We start from the raw sequence: 26,980 nt of genomic DNA on the forward strand, positions 1-26,980 counted from the left end.
AAAAGTATTTTATTTATTTGAAAAGGGCTGGCTATAGCATATAATATGCTTCTTCACCCCTGTAGTTTCAGCCTCAAAATTCATCATTTCAAAGTTTTTACTAATAACCAAAATATATAGCTTAATATAGACTTTGTCATTTTAATTGTATAACAAACCTATAACCACATAACCACAACATATTTAGTAAATTCGTATTTATTTAGAATCATGTTTCAATTACAAAAGTGTTGTAACATATTCATAGTATATAACACACGATTTGTGTACATGTGTCTGAACAATAATGATTAGACAAGAACAACAAATCATTGAGCACATTATATAATAATCAACTGAAATGATATTGTGTTCAACACATTATACTCATTCAACAGTAACATTTAGTAACCAACAGTCTTGACTTGAAATGTACACATAACTTAAAGATGGTGAAAACAAAATGGCTGAGGGAGGGCGGAGTCTGGTCCCGGGGCTCACAGGATGACGAAGGTAAAGAGCGCCATGATGGCGGCACTGATCAGCCCGGAGATCGGCACGGTAACAAACCAAGCGATAAAGATGTTCCGGAAGAGACGCCAGTCCACAGCCTTCTTAGAACGCAGCCAGCCAACTGCCACAACTGATCCCACCTGCGTGACGCGGGGAAACGTTTACTCATTACAATGGTCTTCCGGGTTAATTATGTGTTTGTCTACTGGCTGTATTTAATGCTGACAACTTGAAACTGTGGATTATATTTAACTGGTAAACTGGCTCAGGGTGTTCGTCCATGTGTAAATGGTGCAGTTTAGTTACCTTGCAATGGGTGGTGCTAACTGGGAGGCCAATGTTGGAGGCTACGACCACTGTTAGAGCTGAAGCCAATTCAATGCTGAACCCACTGAAGAAAGAAATACACGTTTTTACTCCAGCAATGATTATGCACTTTATAACACGTCCTATAGGTTAATTTGTTTAATGTCAAATCTTATATCTGCTCGACACACCAACACCGTTGACATGCCTGAAAAAAAAATCTAGTATTTCAAAGGAAGTAACTATGTGCATGTGACTATAAACCTGAATTGTGATTGGTGTACCTGGACGGCGTGATGGGAGTGAGATCCTTCCCCATGGTCTGTATGACCCTGCGGCCCCACACCCAGAGCCCAGCACAGATGCCCACTCCCCCATACAGCAGCAGCCAGATGGGGGTGGGAGCGGTGGACACGACCGAGCCACTCTCATAGACCAGCCACAGAGCCACCAGGGGTCCTATCGCATTGCTGAGAGAAAAGATACCAAAATATCAGTGTTTAGTCTAGGTAGGCATGAAAATTGATTTTAAAAAGCATTAAACCGGCCCCATGTTGACGCAGTGTCTTTTTGTCCTGAGTTTGGTTTCAGTATGGTTGGGAATACAATTCTTTTTTTTTATCATCCTGTAATGCTAACTCTACACATGCTTGTTTCCCAGAGCCCACGTCGATACATGTCCGTATTGTCATACCTGACATCGTTGCCTCCATGGGCGAAGGAGCCGAAACAGGCGGTGAGGATCTGGAGGAACTGGAAGAGTTGGGACACCTCGGGCTTATCCACCTCCAGCTCGTCCTCCTCCAGAGGCAACTCCCCGCCCGCCTCCACCGCCCCGGCCCCCTCGCCGGGCGCCACCGCGTCCCCCCCCGCCACGGCCGAGCAGTAGCTGTTGTAGCTGTCCAGCCGGGAGCGTCGCTCCAGGGTGTCGTCCGTCTCCTTGTACCTGGGGTCTCCCTGGATGCCGTAGATGGCCATGGTGTAGGACGTGTAGCTGTTGTTCCTGCGGATGGGCCGCTCCTCTATCTCCCCGATGCAGTCCCCGACCTTGGCCAGGTGGAGCCTGTGGAGGAGGTCTTTGTAGAGGCCAGAGTCCTTGCTAACGATGTGGGACTGGCCGCTCTGCGGGTCGGTGATGGTCATGGGGCCAACGGGGCCGTTGAGCCCTACAGTTGAGGGGGAAAAAATTACAACATCCCATTCCGTTCAATCGACACTTAGAAAAAAAAGTGTTTTTTCGATATACATCCAAAAGGTACATTTCCAAAATGTTTGTCGTACCTGTCATACCGTTGGAGTCTAAGTCTTTGGTGTCCATGTCCTTATTATCCAGATCTGAGTCCTCAGAGTCTCCTATGTTGAAGGCCACTCTGTCTCCCTCTGCTGGTGGAGTCTGGGGTGGTGGACTTGGAGGCCGTGGAGGAGGTGGAGGGTCCTCCGAGACTGCTTTGGGAGGGGTCTTCTCCATCAGAGGAGTCTCACAGGGCCTCTGAGCTGCTTCGCCTGAAAAACCAAGCTCCCATTTTAGGCGACCGCACAGCAGTAGGCAAGGCGAAAGTGGAGCAAAATAATCATTTCAGTGATGTGATGAGGACTGCGATGAAGACCTACGTCTGATCTTCTTCTTGAGGTGCGGGCAAACGATGAACCACACGACCAGAGCGGTGACGAGGCCGAAGCCCAGAGAGAAAAGCAACGTCCCCCACCATGGAAACTGGTCAAACCCCAGCACTGAGGACAGACAGGAGACGGGCGTCTTACACCAGAGGGAGGAGAGCAGGGCGCAGCCACTCAAACATCCACACAATCCAGTATAGCCACTATATCTAAACGTTCTCATTTAGGGCTTGTGCACTGTGAGAGGTTAGGAAGCAACTGCCAAAAGCTAAAAATGGAATAATTCGAGTCAACGTACTGTGGCTCTGAAGATGGGAAAGCTGCCTCTCCCAACCCCCACCTCAAGAACTTCTCAAGAGATAAGCATGGGTACAAACATTTCCTCTCACTGTGAAAATCAAGCCCCTTCCTGTGTTGTGATCATGTGACAGAATTTCCCATGAATGTTCTAATTCTAAGCCCCTCACAGATGCATGGGTATGACCTTGGCACAGGCTCAGGGAGGACCCAGTCTGCCCTAAACAGATAAACCAGCCAGACAAGCACTGTGGCACAGTGATTATGCTCTTAGACAACAGACTCATGAGGAACTTGCCCAGTTTAGGCCGGACCAGTGTCACATAGTAGATCACCATCTAATTCTGTGAACTGCAGACTTACTGAGGACATGGTGAAGAAGTGGCTGCTATCTCTTACTGTCTCATGGGAGCCGGAACAGATGAGCAAGAAATGAGATAAAACGTGACAGTTACAGAACAAGCCACAGGCGGAGAAACTAGAGCACATAAAACGGTTAGTTCTGTCAATAGTGCAAGTAGCGTTCAATCATGTGTTAGTGCATGTGTGTGTGCTTAGTTCTATGAAAGGTGAAAAGTGTATGTTTCCATGGAAATATATGAAGAAAAAAGAACAGGAAGGGTTGAAAAAACGGTTGTTTAACCCGGTGTATATGACAGTCACTACAGCATGGTTTGAGAGTGGGTGTGCGTGTGTATACGTGCATAGTGAAAACTGGTGTGTAACGTGAGCAGGGTGGAGGTCACGGTGGACATTATTCCGTGTGATTGTGTACGAGGTTATGTGTGTGTAGACGGCACACTGCTGTGTAAGGTGAGATGCAGGTTGTGTGGTGTGTGTTGTGGTGTGTGTTGTGGCGTGTGTTATTCGTTGATAGACACACACCGGCCTGCAGCCTTCAGTGAAGGACCCAGGCCAGTTGTCTTCTGGAAAAGTTCAATCCTGCAAGTGAAACAGAAAGGAGCAAATGGCCCTTTTAATAACCGTTTTCTTCTCAGGGGATCCATAAGAGAACTCACAGCAGAAGTTCACAGCGTTCTTTGTTGTTTTTTTTTGTTTGTTTAATTGTTTGTTGCCACCCACTCTGGATTTAAGCTGATGTCATCAAAACAAGAGGGATCCACAGTGTTTTCTAGAGAAACATTTTAATCAGACATTCCTGTCAAACTCCTGTCCCAGGTTTCGTTTTTTCACAGCCGATATATCAGTACTTTAGCCGTGGCGCGAGGTTTTGGGTGGTGGTGCTGTGTGTCATGTGATGAGAGTTTGGGAGGGTGGAGCGTGTAGTGTGAGGAGAGAGACAGAGACTTTAGGAGGGTGGAGGGTGTAGTGTGAGGAGAGAGAGAGACTTTAGGAGGGTGTAGTGTGAGGAGAGAGACTCTAGGAGGGTGGAAGGTGTTGTGTGTGCTAAGTGGGGGTCTACTGTACTCACTAGGGGCTCCTGTGTACATGATGGAGAAGGCGTTGATTGCCATGGTGACGGCGTAGAAGACAGGAAGTGCTCTTAGGCCGTTGGGGACAGGGTCATCCTGGGGGAGGAAGATAACGGCTTAAAAATATAATAAGAAGAAGGGATTGAGATGGATATTTAGTCCATGCATATTATTCCCACTGGTCAAAACACCTCAAAGCAATGTTATTTCATCCTACCTTGTTCAAGATGAACTTACGAACAAAGTAGAAGAGAAATGCTGACATGATGCCCGACAGCAGAGGTGAGAGAAACCATGATGCCACTGATGAGAGAGAACTGATGTCATTCAGTCTGTTTTAGTGCGCTGACAGGTGAAGCAAATGTTTCTCTTTCATCGTTAACATCTTGTCAAATCATGTCAAAAACACACACAGAATATAACCCAGAACAGAACACAAGAGATATACACACCAATACGTAGCAACTCCATCCACTGTACCCCCTGATGACCCCTGGCCACCAAGGAGAACCCAATAGTGGCTCCCACTATGCAGTGGGTTCCTGAGATGGGAAGTTTCAAAAATGAAGCTACCAACTGCCACACAGCAGACCCTGTAACAGAAAAAAAGGTACTTTTCCACCTCGTTTTTTCCCCCCCATTTCGACTACAAGCTCAACGGAATCCCCATTCGTCCTGGCTCAACATCTCAACCCCCCAGGTGACGTCAAGGCGGCGGGAGCAGGGGGGGGACTCTTACCGAACATGGCGCTGATGGAGCCCGCCATGAGCACGTGTTCGGAGCCGTTGTACATGTTGACGTCGATGATGCCCTTGCGGATGGTCTCGCTGACTTTGGCCCCTAACAACATGGAGCCCACTGTCTCAAAGACCGTGGCCAGGATGCAGGCCTGCCGCAGGGTGACCACGCCCGAGCCCACCGCCGTACCGAACGAGTTAGCCACGTCATTGGCGCCCACTGAGAACGCCAACACGAAGGCAATGACGAAGCCTAGCACCAGCAGCCACAGGTATCCAGACATGTCGGCTTGATAAGCCAGAGCCATAGTGGTGGCTACCGCCCAAGAAGCAAGCGTTGTAGATTCCATGGTAATGAATGACTTTGTGTCTCTATGTAAAGGTTTATGAGGTAGGGTCGCTATAAACTGGCACTGCGTCTCAGTGATAACAATGTGTCACTGTGCTGGCTTTCCTGAAATAGCCTAATCTACTATTTTAAATTTATGTATATACACAAACAGTTGATCTCCTTTCCAAGCTGAATGTAATTAAAGGCTACAGGGAAGGGGAAAACAATAATTGTTATGTAAGTATAGAGGCTTTGTTTGTTGGTTTGTCTGAGGGCTGGGATAAAATGTTGATCTGAAGGGTGTCCATTGTGTGACAGTCTTGATAGGTGGTATCTCTCAACCTGAAGGAAGACAATAATTTAACACTCATGAGAGAACGGATAAGCTCATTTTAAGTGTCCATAAGTTCATACAACATTGATTTAAGTATAAATACAACTGATGTCTTGATCTGACTTGACCCCCCCCCCCCCCCCCCCCCCCACTGCAGTGCTTTGGGTGAGGAGAGGAAAGCGTCATGACATAACGGGTTAAGCTAATATCTATGATTACTTAATCATCTCATGACTTAACCGTATCCCAACATCATTTGAATAATGATCAAACAGTCTTATCTAAGCCCTCCACAAACTAAGGAACTAAACTGTTAATTTAAAAACATTGGCAGCATTCAAAATAGACATTTAGATTTAGCATTCAAAAGAGCCGACGAAAGTGAAAGTTTTATCATTCTGGAGAGGTTAAATAAAGTGCGTCGCGTTATAACTTCAAAAAGAACACTTCGTACAAACGCAATCAAGACTATGACAAACCAAGTCAACAATGTAATAATTATTATAGTGAAACAATCGATACAGGTTACATGTTATGGTTATAGGCCGCTGGGTTCTGTACAGTGCATTTGCATGATACAGACGTCCAGCCATACAATTTGCGCGAACAAGTGCGTCAGTCATGCGCGTCTCACTCATGTCAAGACTAAAATGTAACGGTGCTGAATGAATTTGTATCCAACAATAACACATTAAATATCTAAACACTTACCAACTAGGTGAAACAAATAACTCGATGATGAAATCGTTCACCTCTCCCCGCTAGGTTTCTTGGAGCGTTCGTTCGACACGAGCTGTCAACTGTGCGGCAACTGTAAACTTTCAGAAGAGTTCGAGTTTGAGTTGGTAATGGTGGTCGTTCTTTGTTAAGGTGTGAAAATTGTAAATGGGCTTATATATTCTGTCAATGGGTGGAGAATCGCGGCATGCGCACGCAGTCCCAGAATCATGAGACCCAGCTGCGAGGGGCAGCAAAGCTTAATATTTAGCTTGTTTACAGGAAACATTAATTAGCTTCCCGTTTTAGAAAGGCACACCTTGTTCAGACAGGGTGATAATTTTACCTGACTTTAAACCAATACACATTATTTACAGTAGTATGTTGGTGAAGAATGCATAAGCCATTTATAAGGCCATGTTAAAATAGGCCTACACCACTGTATACATTTATAAAAGGTTAGAGTGCAAACAAAATCCTTAATCTATCTTTCTCTCTCTCTCTCTCTCTCTCTCTCTCTCTCTCTCTCTCTTTCTCTCATTCTCTCTCATTCTCTCTCATTCTCTCTCATTCTCTCTTTGTCTCTGTTTCACTCCGTCTCTGTCTTTAAATATAACCTATAATACATTTTACTCCAGTTTAATTATAATGGTGATAATCATTCAGCACTGTCAAACATGGTCACAGCCCTTAAAATTGTACTTGGATTAGTGAATAACTTTTTCAGTGAAGTTTCCATAGATATGCACAACCTGGCAAGTCAGCGGAATTAGCACCTCTCTGTAACGCAACATTGCTCTCAAAATTGCTGATGGCTTCCCTTTAAACATTACTGATTATTTCATAGTTTTTTAAGATGAGGACCTAACAACGTCAGTGTTGTAGCTTAGGTTCGTGACAACGTTTTAGTCAGTGCTCAAAGGATACACATGACTCTGGAACATATATTTTTTTTACCTCAAATCCATGGGAATGAGGTAAACTAACCAGAGCGCTGCAAATGACTGCAGTTCCACGTCTAATCATCTGCTTCATAATAAAATAAGCCGTACAATACTTCCAAAAAAAGAAATGACACATACGAAAATCAAAAGAAAGTTTAAGGAAGTCTTATTTTTAGTCAAAGTCAAAGTTAAAACTTTGAGTAATAACAGTTTTTAATATTTAATAGGTCAATGAGTTGATAACTGATGTGTGTAACATCTTCATGTGAGGAATACATCCTGTTACGAAAATAGCCAGGAGGAAACTGGAACAGGTGACCAGACGTGCAGTCTCTGCCATTCCTCTGTGAGTGCGTGAGACTCCCCAGTCTTTCAGACATGGTCTGGTCAGAAAACCTCAAGGTTGATCTTCCTCAACTTAGACCCAACCCAAACTTTTAGATGAAAAAGACAGAGTGTTCTTAAAAGTACTTGCGGTTTGTAACTCGTTTACCCTGGGGCTCTATAACTACACCCCCAAGAAGAGAAAGCTGTGAGAGAATTTCATTGAATGTTTCTGCATTTCAAACATGTTAATGGGTTTCAAGCCAGCGAGGTGAGTTTGGCAGTTGTTCAAGGGGTAAAGGAAGTTCCAAAAGCATGATATCACAGTCAGTTACACTGTCCTGCAGTTTGAATGGACAGGGAGTCCATGTTTAATGTGTCAGCAGAGGTGTTGTGGAGTAATACAACAAATGTGCATTCGGTCTTCTTTTAAGCTACTTTCCATACATCTTTTCACAATTCCCTTTGGTAATCCCTTGCATTTCCCAGAATGTCCCTGATTGCCATGGCAATTCATGGCATAACCATAAGAAATCATTATGGTAGCTTTAATGTTTACTGTCAAGAAAAAACAAGGGTTGTGTTGGAGCCGTTGCACATCAAATGTGTCATTTCGGTCTGAGCTGAACAAAGCTTTTTGTTTACCTTAGGAGTGGTTTTTGGAGTGTCTCTCAGTGCAATGTCTGACTGTGATTTTGCTTTATTCACCTCTAAATACCTACTCAAAACATTCTCTGGGTGGTTTTGGTTTCCCACAGTGTTCTGTGGAGCTGTAATACTTTGATTGTCACTTCTGTTTTGGAGGATCATGCTCAGAGGCAATTTGAAGGTCTATAACACTGCCCATCATTGTTTATAAAGATCATTTAATAAGCAGTGAGTAGGTGAAGCTCTCACAATGAACAGGTTGAAGGACTGTTCAAACAGCACTCCCACAAAACACCACTTATATGTGCCTCATAGCTACAAAATACCTGTGGGAGAAAATATGATAGAGAAGATGTCAATCTGAACATGTAGAATCTGCATGCACACATACATGAACACACACTTAGTAAGCTTCATTGTTTAAGAATCTGTAAAAATGGGTTTTAGAACCAGAGTATTAAATCCATAGTGGTATGGCTGTTGAAGACTCACCCCCGTGGTGGTAAGCCTTCTTATGTGTGTGTGTGTGTGTGTTTGTAAAAATAATTATTTCTAATTGGTGGTTCCCCCCAGATCCTCTAGATGGCATTAGAACCTCTTCCCATGTCAGGAACCAAAAGACAGTGACTGGGCCGGGCTTGATTATCAACTGTTGAAAATTAGATCTTAATAAAATATCTTTATTCTTAAATCGGTAATGTAGCTGACACTGAAACATAATAATAATCCAGGAGAAGTGTGTATGTTCAGGATGTATTTAACTTCAGATGTGAGAGATCCTGAATCCCATTAAAGGAGACAAACAGACTTGTATTCTGTTTTATTTCCCCTCTCACTTAACTCTGGAAAGCCCAAAGCTCCACATGAGGAACACTTGGACAAAGCCTGCATATCATTAAGAGGGTTAAACAAGACTGAACATGTAAATAAGCAACTGAAAAGCAAGATTCGTTCTCAAGCTCAGGCTTATGTTTGCCCTACCTTCCAGTCACTCTTTCCCTCCCTCCATTCCCTCCCTGCTTCCCTCCCTCCCTCCCTCCCTCCCTCCCTCCCTCCCTCCCTCCCTCCCTCCCTCCCTCCCTCCCTCCCTCCCTCCCTCCCTCCCTCCTATCCCTTGCCAAACTGGATCTGTAGGATCTTTCAGAATCATTTTCTCAGGAGACAGGAATGTTAGAGCACAAGCCCTACAGCCTGTTTGAACTTGTTCCGTACATTCCCCTTGTGTCCCAAGGGAAAGAAGCTTCAACCAACTTATTTGCCTAACCTTTTACCTCACTGTTAATTCAAGCTCAGGAAACCTTTCCGACTCCAAACCTCTGTCATCCCATTGACCAATAAGAACCCAAACCTGCTCCTCTTCACCGAATGTCAGAGTGCCTCATCAACCCTGTGACCAGGTGTATCTGAGTTAAAGGATGTGTTACAGACACACAGTGACTCACCGCTGAAAAGTCAGTCTGAAGAGCCACAGGGCTGTGTTACCAGACAGTGGGTACCTGTAGTCTTTTGTTGGATGTTGTTTATGTCTTGGTCCTATAGGCAGTGACTCACATTGTAATTACATCCTTATCTGCTACAGCACTCTTCTGGGTTTTACTGTCTCAAAGGCCTGGTGATGCTATTTGGAATGTAGGTTCAAAGACATTGATCAGCAGTAGCAGCAACATTTGATAGTTCAACAAATCGACAGAAGAAACATACTTTATGTTGAATTAATGTATTTCCCAAGTTTTAAAGTTATACATATGCTTTTTTGTGGAGTTGTATCCATTTTTGGCGCACGGTATAATCAATTAGTTTACATCTAGTTACATCTAGTTACATCTAGTAATAAATAACTTATCTTAACTTGGGGGACAAGAAGCTGGCAGTAATGCTACATACGTGTCACTGTACATCACATGTAAAAAATACAAATACAAAGATGACGTTGTTAGGAGTATATACAGCAGATGATTAATCAGACTGAAAGTAAGGACCCAGATATGTTGAAATATAAATAGGAATTACAATTGTAGTATCTTCACCACATGAAATGAAGGAGACAGTTAGTGAAATACAACATTGGAAATAATTCCTGCATCCTATGTCAGAGATAGACATTCCGTTGACAAGCAATTACATCACACAATTCAGGAGAAATAAAAAACATCACAACAATGTGAGACTTTGCCTTTTGACTCAAAACTGTCGCAGAAACAGAAAGTCGTGATGTATCGAAGGATCCTACTAAACAGTGTGTCGTACATCAATCAGCTCCTCCTCTCTCAAACATGGTGCGGAAAAGCATGTGTTCATTCTTGACGCTCCTTGAAATGCTGTGTTCGTTCTTGTCGGAAAAAGCGAGGAAACGGATCTCGCTTTATTTGGTAGACCAGAAGGTTGTGGAGCTCGGAGACTCTTTGAGGGATTGGTTGGGGCTGTGGCTGTAAGTGGGGGAGTGAGTCACGCTGGGGCTGCTGGGTGGGGAGGACGTGGAAGAGGAGCACGAGGATGACTTGGATTTGATCTGTAGCCACTTCTCCCCCAGGGCCTTGGCAAAGTGGTCGTCCACGGAAACGCTGATGCTGATCTGTCTGGAAGCGGCCCTCTGGTAGTCTGGCCCCAGGGTGGAAGCCGTCTTGTAGTCTGGGCCCAGGGAGGGGGCCCTCTGGTAGTCTGGCCCCAGGGTGGAAGCCCTCTGGTAGTCTGGCCCCAGGGTGGAAGCCCTCTTGTAGTCTGGGCCCAGGGAGGTGGCCCTCTGGTAGTCTGGGCCCAGGCTCCTCTGGAAGTGTTCATCCACCACATGATCAGAGCTAGCCTGAGACACCACTGGAAGGGAGAGCAGGGAAAGAGGCGCTCACGTTTAGGTCCACGGACGTACGCTTTGCGACAGGTCGACGAAGTAACGACCCGTTGGGAGAGCCAGTGGGATGAATGGGTTGACGCGGAGAATGTGTATGCTCTATGTTGTTTCAATTATTATTAACATGTGAGCATATTACATGTTTTAAGTACCATAGATTATTAGACGTGATTGTTATTTTGTTTTAATATCGTCAGCAGAATATCCTTACCTGTGGAGGAGCGGAGTGGAAGTCGACAGACAGTGTTTCTCACCGAGGGAACACAGGTGATGACCGAAGGACGGATCTGGTCAACGAGACAACACGATAGAAAAACATTGTTAGTCAGCCAAACTCAGTTTGGTTATTCATTTAGGTTTGAGATGATGCATAACAAACATGCGTACGCCCATGCAGCAATTGACCATTGTTAGATTTCTTCTGTTGCCCAACTGTATAATCAGTTTATGATTATGAGTTTAATCAGTTCATTTCGCTAGCTTCTCTCAAGCTCTACGCCTAACACCTCCAGACAAGCTCAGCTTCTGGCAAAGCTAATGAACCAGCTTTGTTTGGGCATGGAGGTCCACAGAACACCCCCCATGAGGGTGGCAGAAACAGGTCAAAGACACAGCAGTGTGTTTGGTCTTGTTGATGACATACCTCCCACCATTGCTCACATTTTCGAGTTGAATCCGGCTAGATTGCATATCTCGGACAAGCAGGGGCCTGCACGGGCTCTTGAGGAAGCGAGGGTGTAGAGGAGCGGTTGGAATCGCTAACTAACGAGCTTGGAGAGACGAGCAGGCTTCGCTTGCCTGCGGCGGAGGGGGGGGCACTAAGCTCCCTGACAGATACACGGTGTTCTGTCGGGCTCCACTAATGACCATAATGACCGCAACATGGGTGATCCCTTGGATGCTAACTTTCCAAACGAAAGCACCAGCAGCCATGGCCTATGGAGAGGCAGCTGAACGTACCTGTATCTGATTGGCTGGAGCGGGCTTGCTCTTCTCCTCTGTCCTCACTGGCTCCTTCCTTGGTTTCTTGATGAGGTCCAGTGGCTCATCCATGCAGGGTGTGGAGTAGAGGTGGCTGGGCAGGGGCTCCATGGCTCGGGGGCTCCAGGGGGATGTGGGGCTTGGGGGGATGCTGAACCCAGCTGCAGGCCTTGGAGCCCCTTTGGAAAGGCTTCTCCTCAGTGCTCTCTCTCTCCTGGAAAGCCATGTAACGATGCATCGTCATGCATCTTACCGCCATCGTTTTCCCCTCATACTTTTACCATCCTATCCACGCCATTGTGCCCCCCCCCCCCCCACCATACGCCCATCACACCCTCATCACACAGACACACAGCCTTCAGGTCCCAGTGTTTGTCAGTGATTGGATTGAAAAATAAAGGGTTTCACAAACCTTTCCTCCAGAGTTAGGCCCCGGTCAGAACTGTGCTTGCGTTTGATTGGATGCACTGGTGGCACTCGGACTCTCTCATTGGTCATGTGTCTGAACCGGTCCTCGCTTCTGAGATTGGGCTGACCTGAAGGAGTAAAGCACAACCAACAACTGAATATCTGAAATGATATGAGTGAACATCTATTTAAAACTGTAGACAGCTCTCTGTGTATAAATATAAGACAGTACATACACATATAGACACTATAAATAGCTCCATGTACTATCAGTATATAGCTGTAAGTGTAGGAGCATCGATGGAGTCCTAAGAGGCTGTCCTCAACTGTTATTAGGTGTGGCATTCCATGGGAAAATGAAAAACTATTGTGATCGGTCGTAGGCTACATCCTCTCTGTGGTGAATTCGTGGGAAAGCGTTCCAGTCACCGTTAATTGTAAACTACGTTCGGTGGCAGAACTAGATATACCTGAAAAGTGAGTATTTCAACATAGCCCAGCTGATTCAATGCTAACGGTAAACTTTGTTTTTTGTCTACACACGGTGATGACATTCTGCTTATTTCCTTATTGAGGTGAGGGAGTGTGTTTTAGTTCAGTAGTGATCGAGTCCAACACCTTTCTCTTCACACGGTCTGCTTGGTGTGGCACTCTTTCCATGTGTGTCACACCACAATGACTACCGCCCTCAGACCGGGCAGTCATGCCTACACTCTTACAATGAAAGAACTTTCTAAAAGGGAGTCAGATGGCTGAGCGGCGAGGGAGTCGGGCTAGTAATCAGAAGGTTACCGGATCGATTCCCCACTGTGCCAAATGTCGTTGTATCCTTGGGCAAGGCACTTCACCCTACTTGCCTCGGGGGGAATGTCCCTGTACTTACTGTAAGTCGCTCTGGATAAGAGCGTCTGCTAAATGACTAAATGTAAAAGCCATCAACAGGTGCTAAGATCCTTTGTGATGTTATATGGGGACGAATCAAGTGCACACACTTTGTCCAGTGCAAAATTTGCATTGCTACTTGTCACTCTTAGTATCCTGTCTTTCGACAAACTTAGACAGTGACGTTATGTAAACAATTAGCTTACAAGCCAACCTCATTTGATCATTTATATTTAAATATCATGCCTGAAAGCCTATTGAAATGCAACTGTTACTATCCTCAAATAACAGTGGCAAATTACCATGCGATGTGCCGCTGTGTAATCAAGCTGAGATAATAGGGGTGATTAGTTTGCAATGTAAATCAACACCAGAATTCCAATGTGTAGTCATTCCCTTTGACTTGACGGTCTCCCAGTCCCATTTTACGTATGACAATCGACACCCTTCCCAGTCTAACCTCTGACCCACAAACCAGCCCCAACCAGCGCTTCAGACACAGGCTGGTCACAGTGGAGGACATGTGCAGAGGGCCCGGGATTAACCACACCTCCAGCTATTTTCCTAGCCAGAGGCAAGGTTATTTCTTCGCTATCAGTGATGGAAACAATGGTACAATCATTCTAAGGACCAAACGAACTGAATCAGCATTCACGGAAGCCTGTGAGATTCTCTGTGGAATTTCTGGGCAGTGTGGTGTGGGTTCAGGATGAAAAGATACAGTATATGGTGATCTAGCAAAGCATGAAGAGAAAATATGGAGTTTTCTTCCACAGAAGACAATCTCTTGTCTATTTCTCAGATTACTTTTGCATGGTGATGCTGTTTTGCTGCAGATCATATTTCTCTGATAAATTAATGAATGATTCTGGAACGCTCATTTAGATTTCTTAGAGATACATACACACCAGACAGTTAAATTATATATAGTTAAAGATTAACAGACAGTCAAATAAACGTCTTTCATACTTCTTATTACAAATCCAGTGAATTCATCAAACGTTTGCAGCAGTATTGCAGCAAGTCACAACAATCTCAGTTTGGCATTGTTTGATGAAAAGAACCAATAGAAAAGTGATGTTACCTTCCAAGATGTACACTTTGAAACCACTGCTCATCCGAGTCAGGTAGTGGAAATTTGCAACGGCCATGGTTGCTGGTCTTTGTGTGTATGAATAAAGTCTGGTGCAGAGGATCACTTTGCCTGTTGGAGTCCACAGACACAATGAAGCCCAGTGATCCAGGTAATGGAAAGGTAATGAGACTTTGAGGCAGAGCACAGCCAGGTAGCGTATCAGGTGAGTTCAGAGTGCTCCCACCAAAGTCTGTTGCTGCACCGTCATTGGTGTCTCTCTAGCCAATCACGGCACTCCCTTTCAGTGATGTTGTTATTGTGTCGCAGGCAGAGCGTGAACACAGGTACTTTAGAGAGTTGAAACAGTGTTTTAAGTGTTCTCTAGTGCCACAAACCCACCACATTTCCCTCACAGCTTTTGCAGTATGTCATGACTGAAGTAGTTATACTTCCCAATAACATTCACTTCAACAAAATTATTCTGATTCGGATAGCAATAATTTGTTTAACAAATTATTGGAAGAAAAAAACCAACCCACAAACCAAACATGTTAGGGAACATGTTTCCTATTTCTCTCCTAGATTCCATGGGGATTTTTCAAGTGTGTCTTTTTGTCTGCTTTCTGGAAAATCAGCACCTGTCCACCGCCCCTCCTCTCTCTTAATCTACAATCTCACCAAACTGCATTTTTGTGAGTGCTTAGCCCACCGGAGCTACAGTCATTCCACTGACCTGCCCATACACGCACACAGCTGTACTGTGAGCCAGTAATCCAAAGGCTTTTGTTGATGGCCAGACAAAGGCCCCTAAGTCGTGGAAATGCTTCTACTATGAGAACAGTCTTGCCCGAGCGTGCTGGACAGTCTGGTCACACACAAGCCCTTTCTACAGCCCCACCATGCCCACACAGTCAACGGGAGGTCCAACACCATTGTACACTGGCTCTTTGAAGGGTATGGTGTACTGTAGGTAGTTTGCAAACATCTACATATCTGAAGGTATGTCTGACAAGCATCATGTTGATTTGTCAGTGCATTAAAAACGAATACATTACCAAATGACAAAATAATCTGTAGTCAACAATTTAACTTTTTTGCTTTTTAACATGGCTTTCACATGAGCACTCATTGCAGTAACTTTTTAAATTTATTGCAGGCCTGTCACAATTCACATCCCTTGACGACGCGGCAGGTGACATTTCTTACCTTGCCGTTGAAAATCTGGTTTGGTCTGGTTACATTTTGATGTGGTTCTGTAAAAGTGCTTTGTCGTCTTGTCTCAGGTGTTGCTTGGTTTAGCTTACTTAGGCTCGACAGTGACCCCTAGAGACAAATGTGCTAGCATGCATAGTCACATCCGAAATATGCTATGAGGCAACAACGCATTTGTACACCCATTCAACCTGTCTTACAAGAAATTGAGCATACACGTATCATACGTAACGTATGTTTATATCTAGCCTACTTTTTTTCTCTCTCTTTTGTTTTTACACATAGTGACAACATATGGCCCATTTCCTGTATTGAATTTGGTTATTTCTCAACACTGAAAGAATAAATCTGTGATAGTTGTGCTTCTATTGTTTTGGGCAGAGAACGATACCACGTAGATTATGTGTAGTAAATAATTCTATTTAATTATTTCTTCGTAGTCAATATCAAACAACCGAACAACGCCCCTATTAGTCTATCATCAGCATCACGCTGGCCCTCTCTCCCCCACCTTCCCCAGGGATGCAAGGGAGTGACGCAGAACCGGTAGAAAAACTGTGCCGAACGCCAACATAGGTAGGGGGTGATGCTCCAACCATACGCTACCCCAGTTCCCCAGATTCAATACATACACACGGGCTGCCTAGTCTGAGGGCGACAGAGACAGGGAACTGGTTTAGTTTAGCCTCACTGTCCTCTCGACTTTCATCTTATCAGCTGACGTCAGGAGCAATAATTCTACGGATATTCTACAGATTCGAATACATTTGGACAAGTGAATGAGGTATGCCTTAAGGTTTTAAAAATCAGACGTTCGTGTTCGGTTTGCTTCTATTTACAACGACTAACCGGACTTTTAGGACACTTATTCCACAATCATTCGATATGATTTGTATAATCTAAGAAATTAATTAAATGGATGAACAACTGTCTTAACCCTATTTATATTCTGCAAACGAGAATATGTATATGATGATTATTTTCCACCCTTTGATTTTTCTTGAAGCACATGACTAAGCAGTCACGACAAATCTTCACGCACCTGCCAAGGCGACTTCGAAGAAACTGATATTTTACTCCCTTGAATACTGAAAGGATCATTAGTTTTGATATTATTTTTTTTTCTTCTCAAATGGCAAAGTAACCTATACTGTCAAACTGAGAACCGGTCAATAGTGCATTTGCACCAAAGGATTTATTTGACATTTTTACGGTCACATTTGTCATCTTCATCATGAATTATCTGCGTCGCCGACTGTCGGACAGCAATTTTATGTCCAATCTTCCCAATGGGTATATGACTGACCTACAACGCCCCGACCCGCCGCAGCAGACAAGCCCTGCAGTGTCGCCAGGTCCATCAGAGAGGCGTCAATCCACCAGCCAGCCGTCTGGCGGTGCAGGCTTTTTTTCCTCCATATCCAACGCTGTCAAACAAACCACTGCCGCGGCAGCTGCGACGTTCAACGAAGCCACGGACAGAGGTGCAACTGGGGCTAAGATCCTGCTGGTTATCGATGACCAACAAACCGACTGGTAAGCAGACTTTTAAAGTAGGATGTAGTAAAATTGCACCACGTGATACTCCCCAGGCCTTTCATCAACAGTGGCATGCTAATATCTCCAAGACAAACCATGACAATCACCCCTGCCAGACACTAATGTTCGGCTATAGCCCACTGTCAACTTGACAATACAGCTTATGCTTTAAATAATGATAACAGCACTGTGTTGTTGTGGTTTACACGTATCTGTATGCTGTAGTGACCTTAAGGTGCTGTGTGGTGACCTTGATGAGGCCTCCATGCCTATGTCTGGCCGTCGTGACAGTGACACAGCCCACCTAAAGTTTGATTTGACAGCGATTTTATCGCGTCAATATGATATATGGCAGCACGTGTCATGCAATGATTGGATCCCTGGGTTCGAAATCAGCATCCTTAGAATATCGCCACGATTCCACACCTGAATACGAAATGAACATAAACTTAAATGGTGTTGCATCTTTCCTTCAGGGTGAAAGTCTTCAAAGGTAAAAAAGTCCATGGTGAATATGATATCAGAGTGGAACATGTAAGTTTATCAATATTTCTTTGCTATGCGCTTAGCAGACATTTTATCCATGGCGATGTATGAACAATGCATGTACGGAGGAAGATGATGATCAGAAGAGTACATAGTTCATACAGTGTTTCTGTCTGAGTCAAGGAATGGTCTGTTTTCATTTGCCACATTGCAAAGCAAATCTCAGCTCAGTCATCTTTACCCTTGTAGAGTGGAGTTCACATGTTGATCACTACTCCTAATAACTAACTAACTATTCCAATGAGGATGTTAATGTGTGGGTGGCGGCTATTAAGGGGCTGGTTAAATGGATGTGCGCAGACTGCAGTCACAAATAGTGAGTATGCCTCTACCCTGTGGTAACCCTGGAGTTCATTCGACGTGCTGTCAGACTGCAGGGGGTCTCAGGAGGAGGTGTAGTGGTGGAGGCAGACTGCAGGGGGTCTCAGTATGAGGTGTAGGAGGGGTGGAGGCAGCATGGGGGGGGGGTCTCAGGAGGAGGTGTAGGAGGGGTGGAGGCAGACTGCAGGGGGTCTCAGGAGGAGGTGTAGTGGTGGAGGCAGACTGCAGAGGGTCTCAGGAGGAGGTGTAGTGGTGGAGGCAGACTGCAGGGGGTCTCAGGATGAGGTGTAGGAGGGGTGGAGGCAGACTGCAGGGGGTCTCAGGAGGAGGTGTAGGAGGGGTGGAGGCAGACTGCAGGGGGTCTCAGGATGAGGTGTAGGAGGGGTGGAGGCAGACTGCAGGGGGTCTCAGGATGAGGTGTAGGGGTGGAGGCAGACTGCAGGGGGTCTCAGGGTGAGGTGTAGGAGGGGTGGAGGGGTGGAGGCAGAATGGGGGGGGTCTCAGGATGAGGTTCGAGGGGTGGAGGCAGACTGCAGGGGGTTTCAGGAGGAGGTGTAGGGGTGGAGGCAGACTGTAGAGGGTCTCAGGAGGAGGTGTAGGCGTGGAGGCAGACTGCAGAGGGTTTCAGGATGAGGTGTAGGGGTTCGAGCCAGACTTCAGTTTCACACACTCTGAGGCTTTCTGTCTCCATTGCTGTGAATTGAACGGTCCAACCCAAACGAGACTTGGAGTGGTGTTGCATGCAAACGCAGCCTCAAGCACTTGAGAACAAAGACTCCTTTAGGAGTCTTGGTTCCATGGACCTGCAGGCTGTAACAGCATGTATTAAAAATGCAGGAGAATTCTATTGCAGCTGGGGAGGGGGGTTGGGGGGGGGGGAGGTTATGTTCGCACCCTAAAGCATTTCCTCTGCCTCCTTTTTCTGTTGTCTCCTTTCATGCTGCATTAAGCTTTCTATTTCCCTCCCCCCAACCCCCTTCTGTTTTACTGTTTCAACTTGATGGTTTGTGTGGCGTGTGATTGGTCTGGCGTTGCTGGTTTCCATATCCAGCTGTATGATTGGTCTGGTGTTGCTAGTTTACATATCCAGCAGAACGACTAGTCTGACGTTGCTGGTTTGTTCTGCTGTGTAACTGGTGTTCTCTTTCCCAGGCTGACTTTTCAGAGATCAACCTGGTGGCTCACGCCACTGGGACCTTCAGTGTGGACATAGAAGCAATAAGGAATGGAAACAAGATCACCAAGTAAGTGTCCAGGGTTGAAACTAGCGTTAAATATGGATGTACAATACTGGAAGTTTGTTTGTCTTGGTTAAGTGAATTGAGTGACATAAGCAATCAGTGCTGGATTATGAACACACACCTCAGGAAGAAAGGTTCTGTCCACGTCTTCAAAAACGATGTGATCATTCAGTTTGGTTCTGGGTTTTATCAGTATGAAGTAATCTGAAGATGGAGAATCTGAAACACTCTTGCTAAGAATAATGACCAGCCAGCACACAGTGTCGTAAACAAAGTCTCTGAGGCATGAAGGTCAGAGGGCGGAATTTATAGTACAAAGTGGAAAACAATGACAGCATTCAGCCAACAGGTGTTTGTTATTCCATCAGGTGGAGAGACTATGTCATAGACCCATGTCTGTCACCAGAACATAATATAGGATATAGCAGAAGCAGATATAGTCTATATGCACGAAATAATACAACAGAATACATGAACATATAATAAGGCTATAGCTGATCTCCTAATAGGGATTAACAGAAGTACATGAGACCTTTTTCACTTATCTAATTTAAATCACTTACTCTTCTAAACACATCATTTGTTGATAATAGATGCTGCAGGTGGCTGAATGTGTTGTTTATGTGGGATGTCTGCCAACACCCAGATACCCAGACTGAGATAGCAAAGACAGATGTTATCAGTTCAAACCGGACAACATCATGTGATGCTAATATCTGTTCCCTCCTCCCTGTCTCTGTCCAGGTGTTTCAAGCCAGACTTTGTTCTGGTCAGGCAGCACGCTTTCAGCATGGCCAAAAATGGAGATTTCCGAAACATAGTGATTGGCTTGCAGTATGCTGGTCTGCCTAGTGTTAACTCTTTGCACTCTGTGTACAACTTTTGTGACAAGCCATGGGTGGTACGTATGTATGACAACAGTCCTCATCTGGCCCTGGTTGATGATTGATGAACCATATAGTGATGTGCATACCACCTTTTATACTATTTGTCTTATATTTCTGACAAACATTTATGTCTACAGTTTGCTCAGATGTCCAGATTGTACAAGCAACTTGGTCCAGAGGAGTTCCCACTGATAGACCAGGTGTACTATCCCAACCACAAGGAAATGGTGGGTGTTCTACCATCTGCGCTGATCTGCCCTCTTACCCGCTTCCTTCCTCCTCCTCCCTGCCTTCCTGCCTCCATGCCTCCCTCCCTCCCGCACACACCCACCCGCCCGCCCAGCCACACTCCTGTAGACCTGTCCCCCAGGCAACTACACCAAGCAAGCCCCTCTGTGTGGATCTGCAGCCCAGTGCAGGGTAAAAGAAAACAGGGTTGTATTTAACTGTACTCCCTCCAAGGGTTAATTAAGCCAGCTCAGCCTGAGCTCTGCCCTGGTCTGTTTCAGTCTCAGACAACGTTTACAAGTCCCTGTAGAGCTGGCGCATACTGGCTTCTGTTGGTTTCCCCTCCTCCAGCGCAGCGCCCACACGCCCGCAACAAGAGATTTTTCTGAGGTCGTCCTACCACAGACATTTTAATATTTTGAGGAGGCAAATCTTTAAATAGGTTGTGTGTTTTTTTTTGACTCGGGTGCCTCATATGTGGTTGCAGCCCTGGCAGCGCCTTACGGAGAGGAGAGAGGTGCTCCTCACAGCGTTGTGTTGGTGCTGCTGCAGTGCAGCCATGTACCCTCCCCTGCCTCTGCAGGCCGGCTCTGTGTGGCCAGTCTCCCAGAAGAAAAACATGAATCACCCCTTAATAACGTTTACTAGCTGGCTTCGGTGTATTCTCACATAGTGGGAATGCACTTAACGTGATTTGTTTTCAGAGATTACCCTCATTGGCCACTCAATCTAGATGCCTATCTCACCATGCAACAGTAGGAAGGGATCATAACATGATAAACAATGAACAGTACATGTATGTGACAAAATACATACATTTGGACATATGGCTTTATGTAGTATTGTTGTGTTCATGTTGTTTCCTACAGATCACCACCCCTGGTTTCCCTGTGGTGGTGAAGATGGGACATGCCCACTCAGGGATGGGAAAGGTAAGATGCAGGTCTACAGTTGAAGAGAAAAAATCAAACAAAAAGCATTTGCCAAATGTAAAAATATAATGTTGTAGATTAGATGCACGATTGACAGGGTTAAGGTTAATACTATTGATGCCAGGAGATGAGAAAACCATTGATTCTCCCTCCCACAGGTGAAAGTAGACAATCAATATGACTTTCAAGATATTGCAAGTGTTGTTGCCTTGACAAAAACCTACGCCACATCGGAACCTTTCATCGATGCAAAATATGATGTCCGTATCCAGAAGATAGGGAGCAATTACAAGGCTTACATGTGAGTGAGAGGAACACCCACTCTCTAGTGGAGCGAGCATTCTACAGTTCCGACTCCACGGCTAATCCACAGAACACAGAAACCTAACTGAAGGTTCTTTTCTGTTGGACAGGAGGACATCCATTTCTGGGAACTGGAAAACCAACACAGGTTCTGCCATGCTGGAGCAGGTGGCCATGTCTGAGAGGTAGGAAGTGACCCAGGCAAGGTCTGCCTGGGCTCCAGTCATCTGTGTGGTCCTGCTTGGCAGGCTGGGCTGGCTGGGCAGGCTGGGCTGGGCTCACGGCGGTTCCCTTGTGCTCCGGCAGGTACCAGATGTGGGTGGACTCGTGCTCCGAGGTGTTTGGAGGTCTCGACATGTGCGCTGTGGAGGCCTTGCATGGGAAAAACGGAAGGGACCACATCATTGAGGTGAGAGGATGGGAACTAGTGGACGAGGAACCCTGAGGCACCTCGCCACCTCGGATGAGTCCTAAACGAGGGCACTAAAGAGGTGCTTCTTCACTCTCCCAGGTGGTTGGCTGCTCCATGCCTCTGATAGGAGACCAGCAGGACGATGACAGGGCTCTCATCGCTGACCTGGTGGTCTCCAAGATGAACCAGACCATCCCTCACACCGCAAGCCCCTCCCTTACCCGAGCCACCTCAGGCCAGACGACACAGGTGAGGGAAGAGGATTTTTAAAGGTACAGCGCGGGGTGAAAGGATACCTCCAGTGAATGTGCTTTCGACCCAGGATAATTGAAGTCAAGTTGACTTGTTAGTCTCTTTATCGTCAAAGTACACATTAATCTTCTGTTTTCATAATTGGTGTGGTCCATGCAGAAAGCTCCATCTCCTCAGCCTATCTCACAGCCCATAGTCCCACAAGCTCAACAGCGCCCCCCACCCCAAGGTAAAAAGATGATCTTCTGAAAAACATTGTAATCTCGTAATAATCAATTTACAGGAACACCCTGATGATGTGATGTGCTGTGTGTGTGTCCCCTCTGAAGGTGGCCCCCAGCAGGCAGCTGCTGGTACTGCAGCTCCTCGCCAAGGTGCTCCCCTCCAGCAGCGTCCCTCTCCCCAAGGCCAGCCCCCGGTCCAGGCCCCAGTCACCAGCCCCGGTAGCCAGCCCCCTCCGGCCCAACCCCAGCAGGCCAGGCAGGCTAACCCTGCGTCCGGGGCCCAGCAGCGGGCTCCTCCAGGCCAGACCCAAGGTCAGAGACCCCCCCCTGCCCAGGGCTCTCCCCAGCGTACCCCTCCCCAGACCCAGAGGCCTCCACAGCAGACTGGGGCCCAGCAGCAGAAGCCCCCTCCTGGAGGTCCGGGTCCAAACCAGAAGGCCCCCGGGGGTCAGAGGCCCCCCCAGCAGAGGCCTGGTCCTCCCCCGAGGCAGCAGTCACAGGGGGCCAGCCAGCAGCAGAGGCCCCCTGGCCCACGGCCAGCGGGGGCCACCACCCAGCAGCCTCGCCCTGCTGGTCAGGGCCAGGGAGGCCCTGGAGGGGCCAGGCCCCCCCTGCAGCAGAAGCCCCAGCCCCCCCAAAAGCCCCCCCAGGAGAGTCAATCTACCGGTGGCTCTCCCCAGCTGAAGTAAGTATGGCTGCTTCAGAAAACAACCCGTAACCTCAAAATTCCAGTATGCAGTAACTACTGTAGAGTGTGCATGATCTACTCATATACATAAACCTTCCGTTTCAAAGCCTACATAATCTTTTGATATAAAAAAAACATACATGACCTCTGTTTCTCATTTGGAGGTGATTTGTTGGCATGTATTTCAAACAGATTGTCGGTGGCTTGCCAAATGAGTCTCTTCATATCCGCACCCTCACACATTTTACTGTTACGCATAATTATCATCAGGCATAGCGGATAAGGACAAAGAAACGCCGATTTTTTCAATCAGAATAAATCATGTAAATATGATGATTAAAAACATACCGAAAAAGTCAATGCATGGGCATCCATGCATCATTCACTTTACATAAGAAGTTCAAGTTGATGCTGGACTTCTGTGATGCTTTACCGAATGGAGATGCATACTGTGAGAATGCCCTCCGTCATCCAAGAATGAGCTTCCCCCTTCTTTCTTCCCCGCTGTGATCTGTTCTTACCATCCCGTAGGTTTGCTGCATGACTTTAACACCTCTTCCTCTCCTCTACTGCACCCTCCTCTCTTTGTAGCAAATCCCAGTCTCTTACCAATGCCTTCAACATTCCAGAAACGTCGTCGGACAGCCTTAGGCAGGACGAGGCCAAGGCTGAGACCATACGCAACCTGCGCAAATCATTTGCCAGTCTCTTCTCAGACTGAGAAGGTGTACCCCCCCCCCCGCCCCTTCCCAACCAGACAGAATGACAGACAGACAGACTGAAGGACAGACCCCGCCCCTTTTTTCCTCAATGCACAACGGACCAACAGAATTACATCACTTCCCTCATGGACTTTCATGTATTCTGGAAATAAATTCCTCCTGTGATATAATCTACTGCCTGTATAAGTTCAAAACACTGCAGACACCACAAGTGTCTATCCCAAACATTCCCTGACAGCTTTTCAAGATGAAGTTTTTCACAAACAAACTCACCCATAGAGAAGCATAGAAAAAAACATTCCTATTTCATCGTTCTGTGGTGGAATTGTATGTAAAAAAATTATTTAAATCACATTAGTCCGTTTAATAGTTTGTGTCATTATCCATGTGACATTTATGGACTTCATGATTAAAACAGTACAGTGAAAGATAACAGTGTATGGATGTTTTGAGATTTTGGACCTCATCAGTCATTTGAAATTGTAGTATTTACACAGTTTATGGGAAGTTTATGGGAAAAAAACCTTGAACCAACTGATGTTTCTACTTATCTGTTCATCTTTCACAGTAAAATCAGTGTGACTTTTACCCACGCTTGGGTTGGTCGTTCAGTGAGTCAGTGCAGTCAGCAAAGTTGCACTGTTGTTCACACGATCTCTGTTCAGCGTATGTAAACTGACAGTTTTAACACCTTGCGATATTTTAGCTGCATGTCTGCATATGAGACAATGGTTGTGTTTTCAACCAGTCGAAACAGGCGCTTGTAACCGTGGTCACCCCGTAGTCGAACTGATTATTAATATAGTAGAAATGTGTATTTGTTGTGAGATTGCCTTCGCTGCTTTACCTTGTCCCCTTTTTTGTTACACGACAATAAGAAAGCCCTCAATTTTCTCTGCCTGGACTAGAAACATGCCTTATGATGAGAGAGTCAGATGTAATGAAGCTGTCTCAGGGACGTACTGGGTAAACAGGACTCTGTCGCCGTGAGGGGCCAGGTCTTTCATTGCACTGTTGCAAAGTTGATGATCTCTGGGTGACGAACCCCGAAAGCGTGTTTTAGAATGTGTTTGTTGTTTTGAAAACGTGTCTACGCACAGAGTATAGCAAAACCATACTTGAATTTACAGGGCACAGGTTGTGTCGAGAAGCACTTGTATCGTCAGCTTGTGTGATAGCCGAGCCACGGCTTCTTAACACTAGCCATCACATGAACAGGGGTCACATGAACGTGACCCGCATCGCAGCGGGACACGGACCCAGTCAGTTAGGGGCCAAGTCCAAAGAAAGCTCAGCCGAAGAATGTTCCTTGGTTCATCTCGACATTTCAAACAAACGAAGCGTATAGGATTGTCAGCTGTGGGTTTTACCACAGCAGTAGGTTTCCTCCTTGAAACGTTCGATCCCACAATCGAGCTCTACGGATCGTTCTGTTGAGCGCAACCTCCGGATATTTACAGAATCCTTCTTAGAAACCGTCCATTTGCAAGGCACTGAAAACGTCTTCCAAATAAAAGAGCATCCCATCCCAACTTGGGTGTGGGTACACTTTATGGCAATATGATGAGATTAGAATTAGAAGGTTAGGAAAAGCAGAATCTCCCGGTGTAACCCTTGTGCTTCCCCTGCGCGTCAGCCTTGCATCCACAGTGGCACCTTGTGATCCGTGCATAGCCTAATAGTGCATAGGTGTAAGTGTTGTGTAAACTGTTAAGCCATAGTAGTATTGTCGTACAGGCCCATGGTAGATCGCTAGTATGTCATCTCTCCTTGCTGCTGGCTGTGCTTAGTGATATTTTCCGTGTCTGTCACTGAACGTCGATTTAGTTTGACTTTGATTTGCACATTCTATTATTAATTCTCTTCATGCCTTTTTTCGGTGCTGTTGTTATTGCGTAATTTTATTTATTTGAACACTTTTTGTAAAATCTTTTTTCGAGTGCCATTACATTCAATGCAAACATAGTGTGTTTGACTGTAATATAAAATAGACTTGAAAGTCATTTAACATCCTCTCAAAACTAATATCGTTACCATTAGAATGTACCATGAAGGCCACCCTGCTGCTAAGGTTTGGCTGTTGGAGCAAAGGCGGTTTTTGAGATAATCACAACGACAACAATCTAGAATTTCATTGTTATGACATTCCAGAGACTTGTTCAATCATTCTCATTCTATTGTTTTTGTTATTTTTGATGGAATATATGAATGTATGTTTACAGTTCCTATTCCGTCATTGCTATTGTGTAGTTTCCTCTTTCTAAATGCAGATTTAAGTATTTTAATTTGAAATGGTTGTTTTTTTCTATCTACACTATGAATTTCTGTGAAATTGACTGTCAGTTGATGCCTGCCCGATGTATCAATCAATAAACAAAGGTTATGTATCCAAGATAAACAAAACAAAGATCAGAATTATATATATTGTAAATCATCGTGGAGTATTGAATTACATGTAGAAAGTCTATTTGATGTTCTTTGCAGTGTATTTAAATAATAATGTGAAAAAGACTATGCTATCAAATGAAATGCGCACATGCTCAATAAAGTCTATGACCAAAACTGACTTCAAATGATTTTGATAATCATAAACCTTTCTCAAATGCAACCAACAGTGTCGTGAGGGATTATACAATTATTTTATGTTACACTGAGACATTCAAAGTTTATTATACTAAGATGTGTTAGTATTATCCTAGTATACAAAGATGTATACTGACATTATGCTGGCTTGAGGAATAGTAAGTTGTTGGAAGAAAAGTGGAATGACCACAAGGTGGAGCAAAGCTGCAGTCTGTCCAGTTCCACAGACCCCCAGACCCCCATACACAGCACCATCAAAGGAGTAGGTGGTTATGTAACTACAAACATGCTCTGTGAGGCAATAATGCTTTCGTAGTTTCAGGATCTGTGGCAATAAATGGTCTTTGTCAGATCCTTGGAATGCTGGTTTCTATTGTATCCTAGTTGAATCTCATATGTTAATGTATTCGTTAATTCAGCTTGCAGTATGTGAAATGTAACAGATGGAGTATAAACCGTGAGTGCCCCAGTCTACCCATACAGCAGTCGTTTGGCTAACCCATGTGATGCATGAGGTG

General features: G+C 45.4%; 3 protein-coding genes across 6 annotated transcripts; 1 reads left to right on the forward strand and 2 right to left on the reverse strand.

Annotated features, from left to right (window-relative positions):
* Positions 1-188: 188 nt before the first annotated feature.
* On the reverse strand, positions 189-6,519 carry slc20a1a (solute carrier family 20 member 1a). 2 transcript variants are annotated; one of them, XM_047015879.1, is made up of 11 exons: positions 6,260-6,519; positions 4,885-5,556; positions 4,598-4,738; positions 4,363-4,448; positions 4,145-4,241; positions 2,410-2,529; positions 2,089-2,301; positions 1,493-1,964; positions 1,083-1,268; positions 799-883; positions 189-632 (listed from the first exon to the last, which is right to left on the reverse strand). In XM_047015879.1, exons 2-11 carry the CDS (start codon positions 5,231-5,233, stop codon positions 477-479), a joined length of 1,905 nt encoding a protein of 634 aa, XP_046871835.1. In that variant the 5' UTR covers positions 5,234-5,556; positions 6,260-6,519; the 3' UTR covers positions 189-476. The 2 variants fall into 2 exon arrangements, with proteins under 2 accessions (XP_046871835.1, XP_046871834.1); XM_047015878.1 differs by having other exon boundaries at positions 2,080-2,301; positions 6,260-6,518.
* A 3,363-nt stretch (positions 6,520-9,882) lies between these two features.
* Positions 9,883-15,663, reverse strand: vgll4l (vestigial like 4 like). Of its 3 annotated transcripts, none has more exons than XM_047015885.1 (5): positions 15,579-15,663; positions 12,420-12,543; positions 11,987-12,221; positions 11,238-11,313; positions 9,883-10,992 (listed from the first exon to the last, which is right to left on the reverse strand). In XM_047015885.1, exons 2-5 carry the CDS (start codon positions 12,503-12,505, stop codon positions 10,544-10,546), a joined length of 846 nt encoding a protein of 281 aa, XP_046871841.1. In that variant the 5' UTR covers positions 12,506-12,543; positions 15,579-15,663; the 3' UTR covers positions 9,883-10,543. The 3 variants fall into 3 exon arrangements, with proteins under 3 accessions (XP_046871841.1, XP_046871840.1, XP_046871839.1); XM_047015884.1 differs by lacking the exon at positions 15,579-15,663 and adding an exon at positions 14,382-15,540; XM_047015883.1 differs by lacking the exon at positions 15,579-15,663 and adding an exon at positions 12,652-13,194.
* A 105-nt stretch (positions 15,664-15,768) lies between these two features.
* syn1 (synapsin I) lies at positions 15,769-26,431 on the forward strand. The gene is made up of 14 exons (XM_047015882.1): positions 15,769-16,368; positions 16,591-17,120; positions 17,600-17,657; positions 19,143-19,234; positions 19,976-20,132; positions 20,256-20,345; positions 21,216-21,278; positions 21,437-21,579; positions 21,692-21,766; positions 21,888-21,990; positions 22,093-22,242; positions 22,405-22,474; positions 22,575-23,154; positions 23,749-26,431. The coding sequence occupies exons 2-14, from the start codon at positions 16,819-16,821 to the stop codon at positions 23,876-23,878; spliced, it is 2,013 nt and encodes a 670-aa protein (XP_046871838.1). The 5' UTR covers positions 15,769-16,368; positions 16,591-16,818; the 3' UTR covers positions 23,879-26,431.
* Positions 26,432-26,980: the final 549 nt, after the last annotated feature.

This window comes from Hypomesus transpacificus, unplaced genomic scaffold (assembly GCF_021917145.1).
Source record: "Hypomesus transpacificus isolate Combined female unplaced genomic scaffold, fHypTra1 scaffold_31, whole genome shotgun sequence".
NCBI classification, from domain to species: domain Eukaryota; kingdom Metazoa; phylum Chordata; class Actinopteri; order Osmeriformes; family Osmeridae; genus Hypomesus; species Hypomesus transpacificus.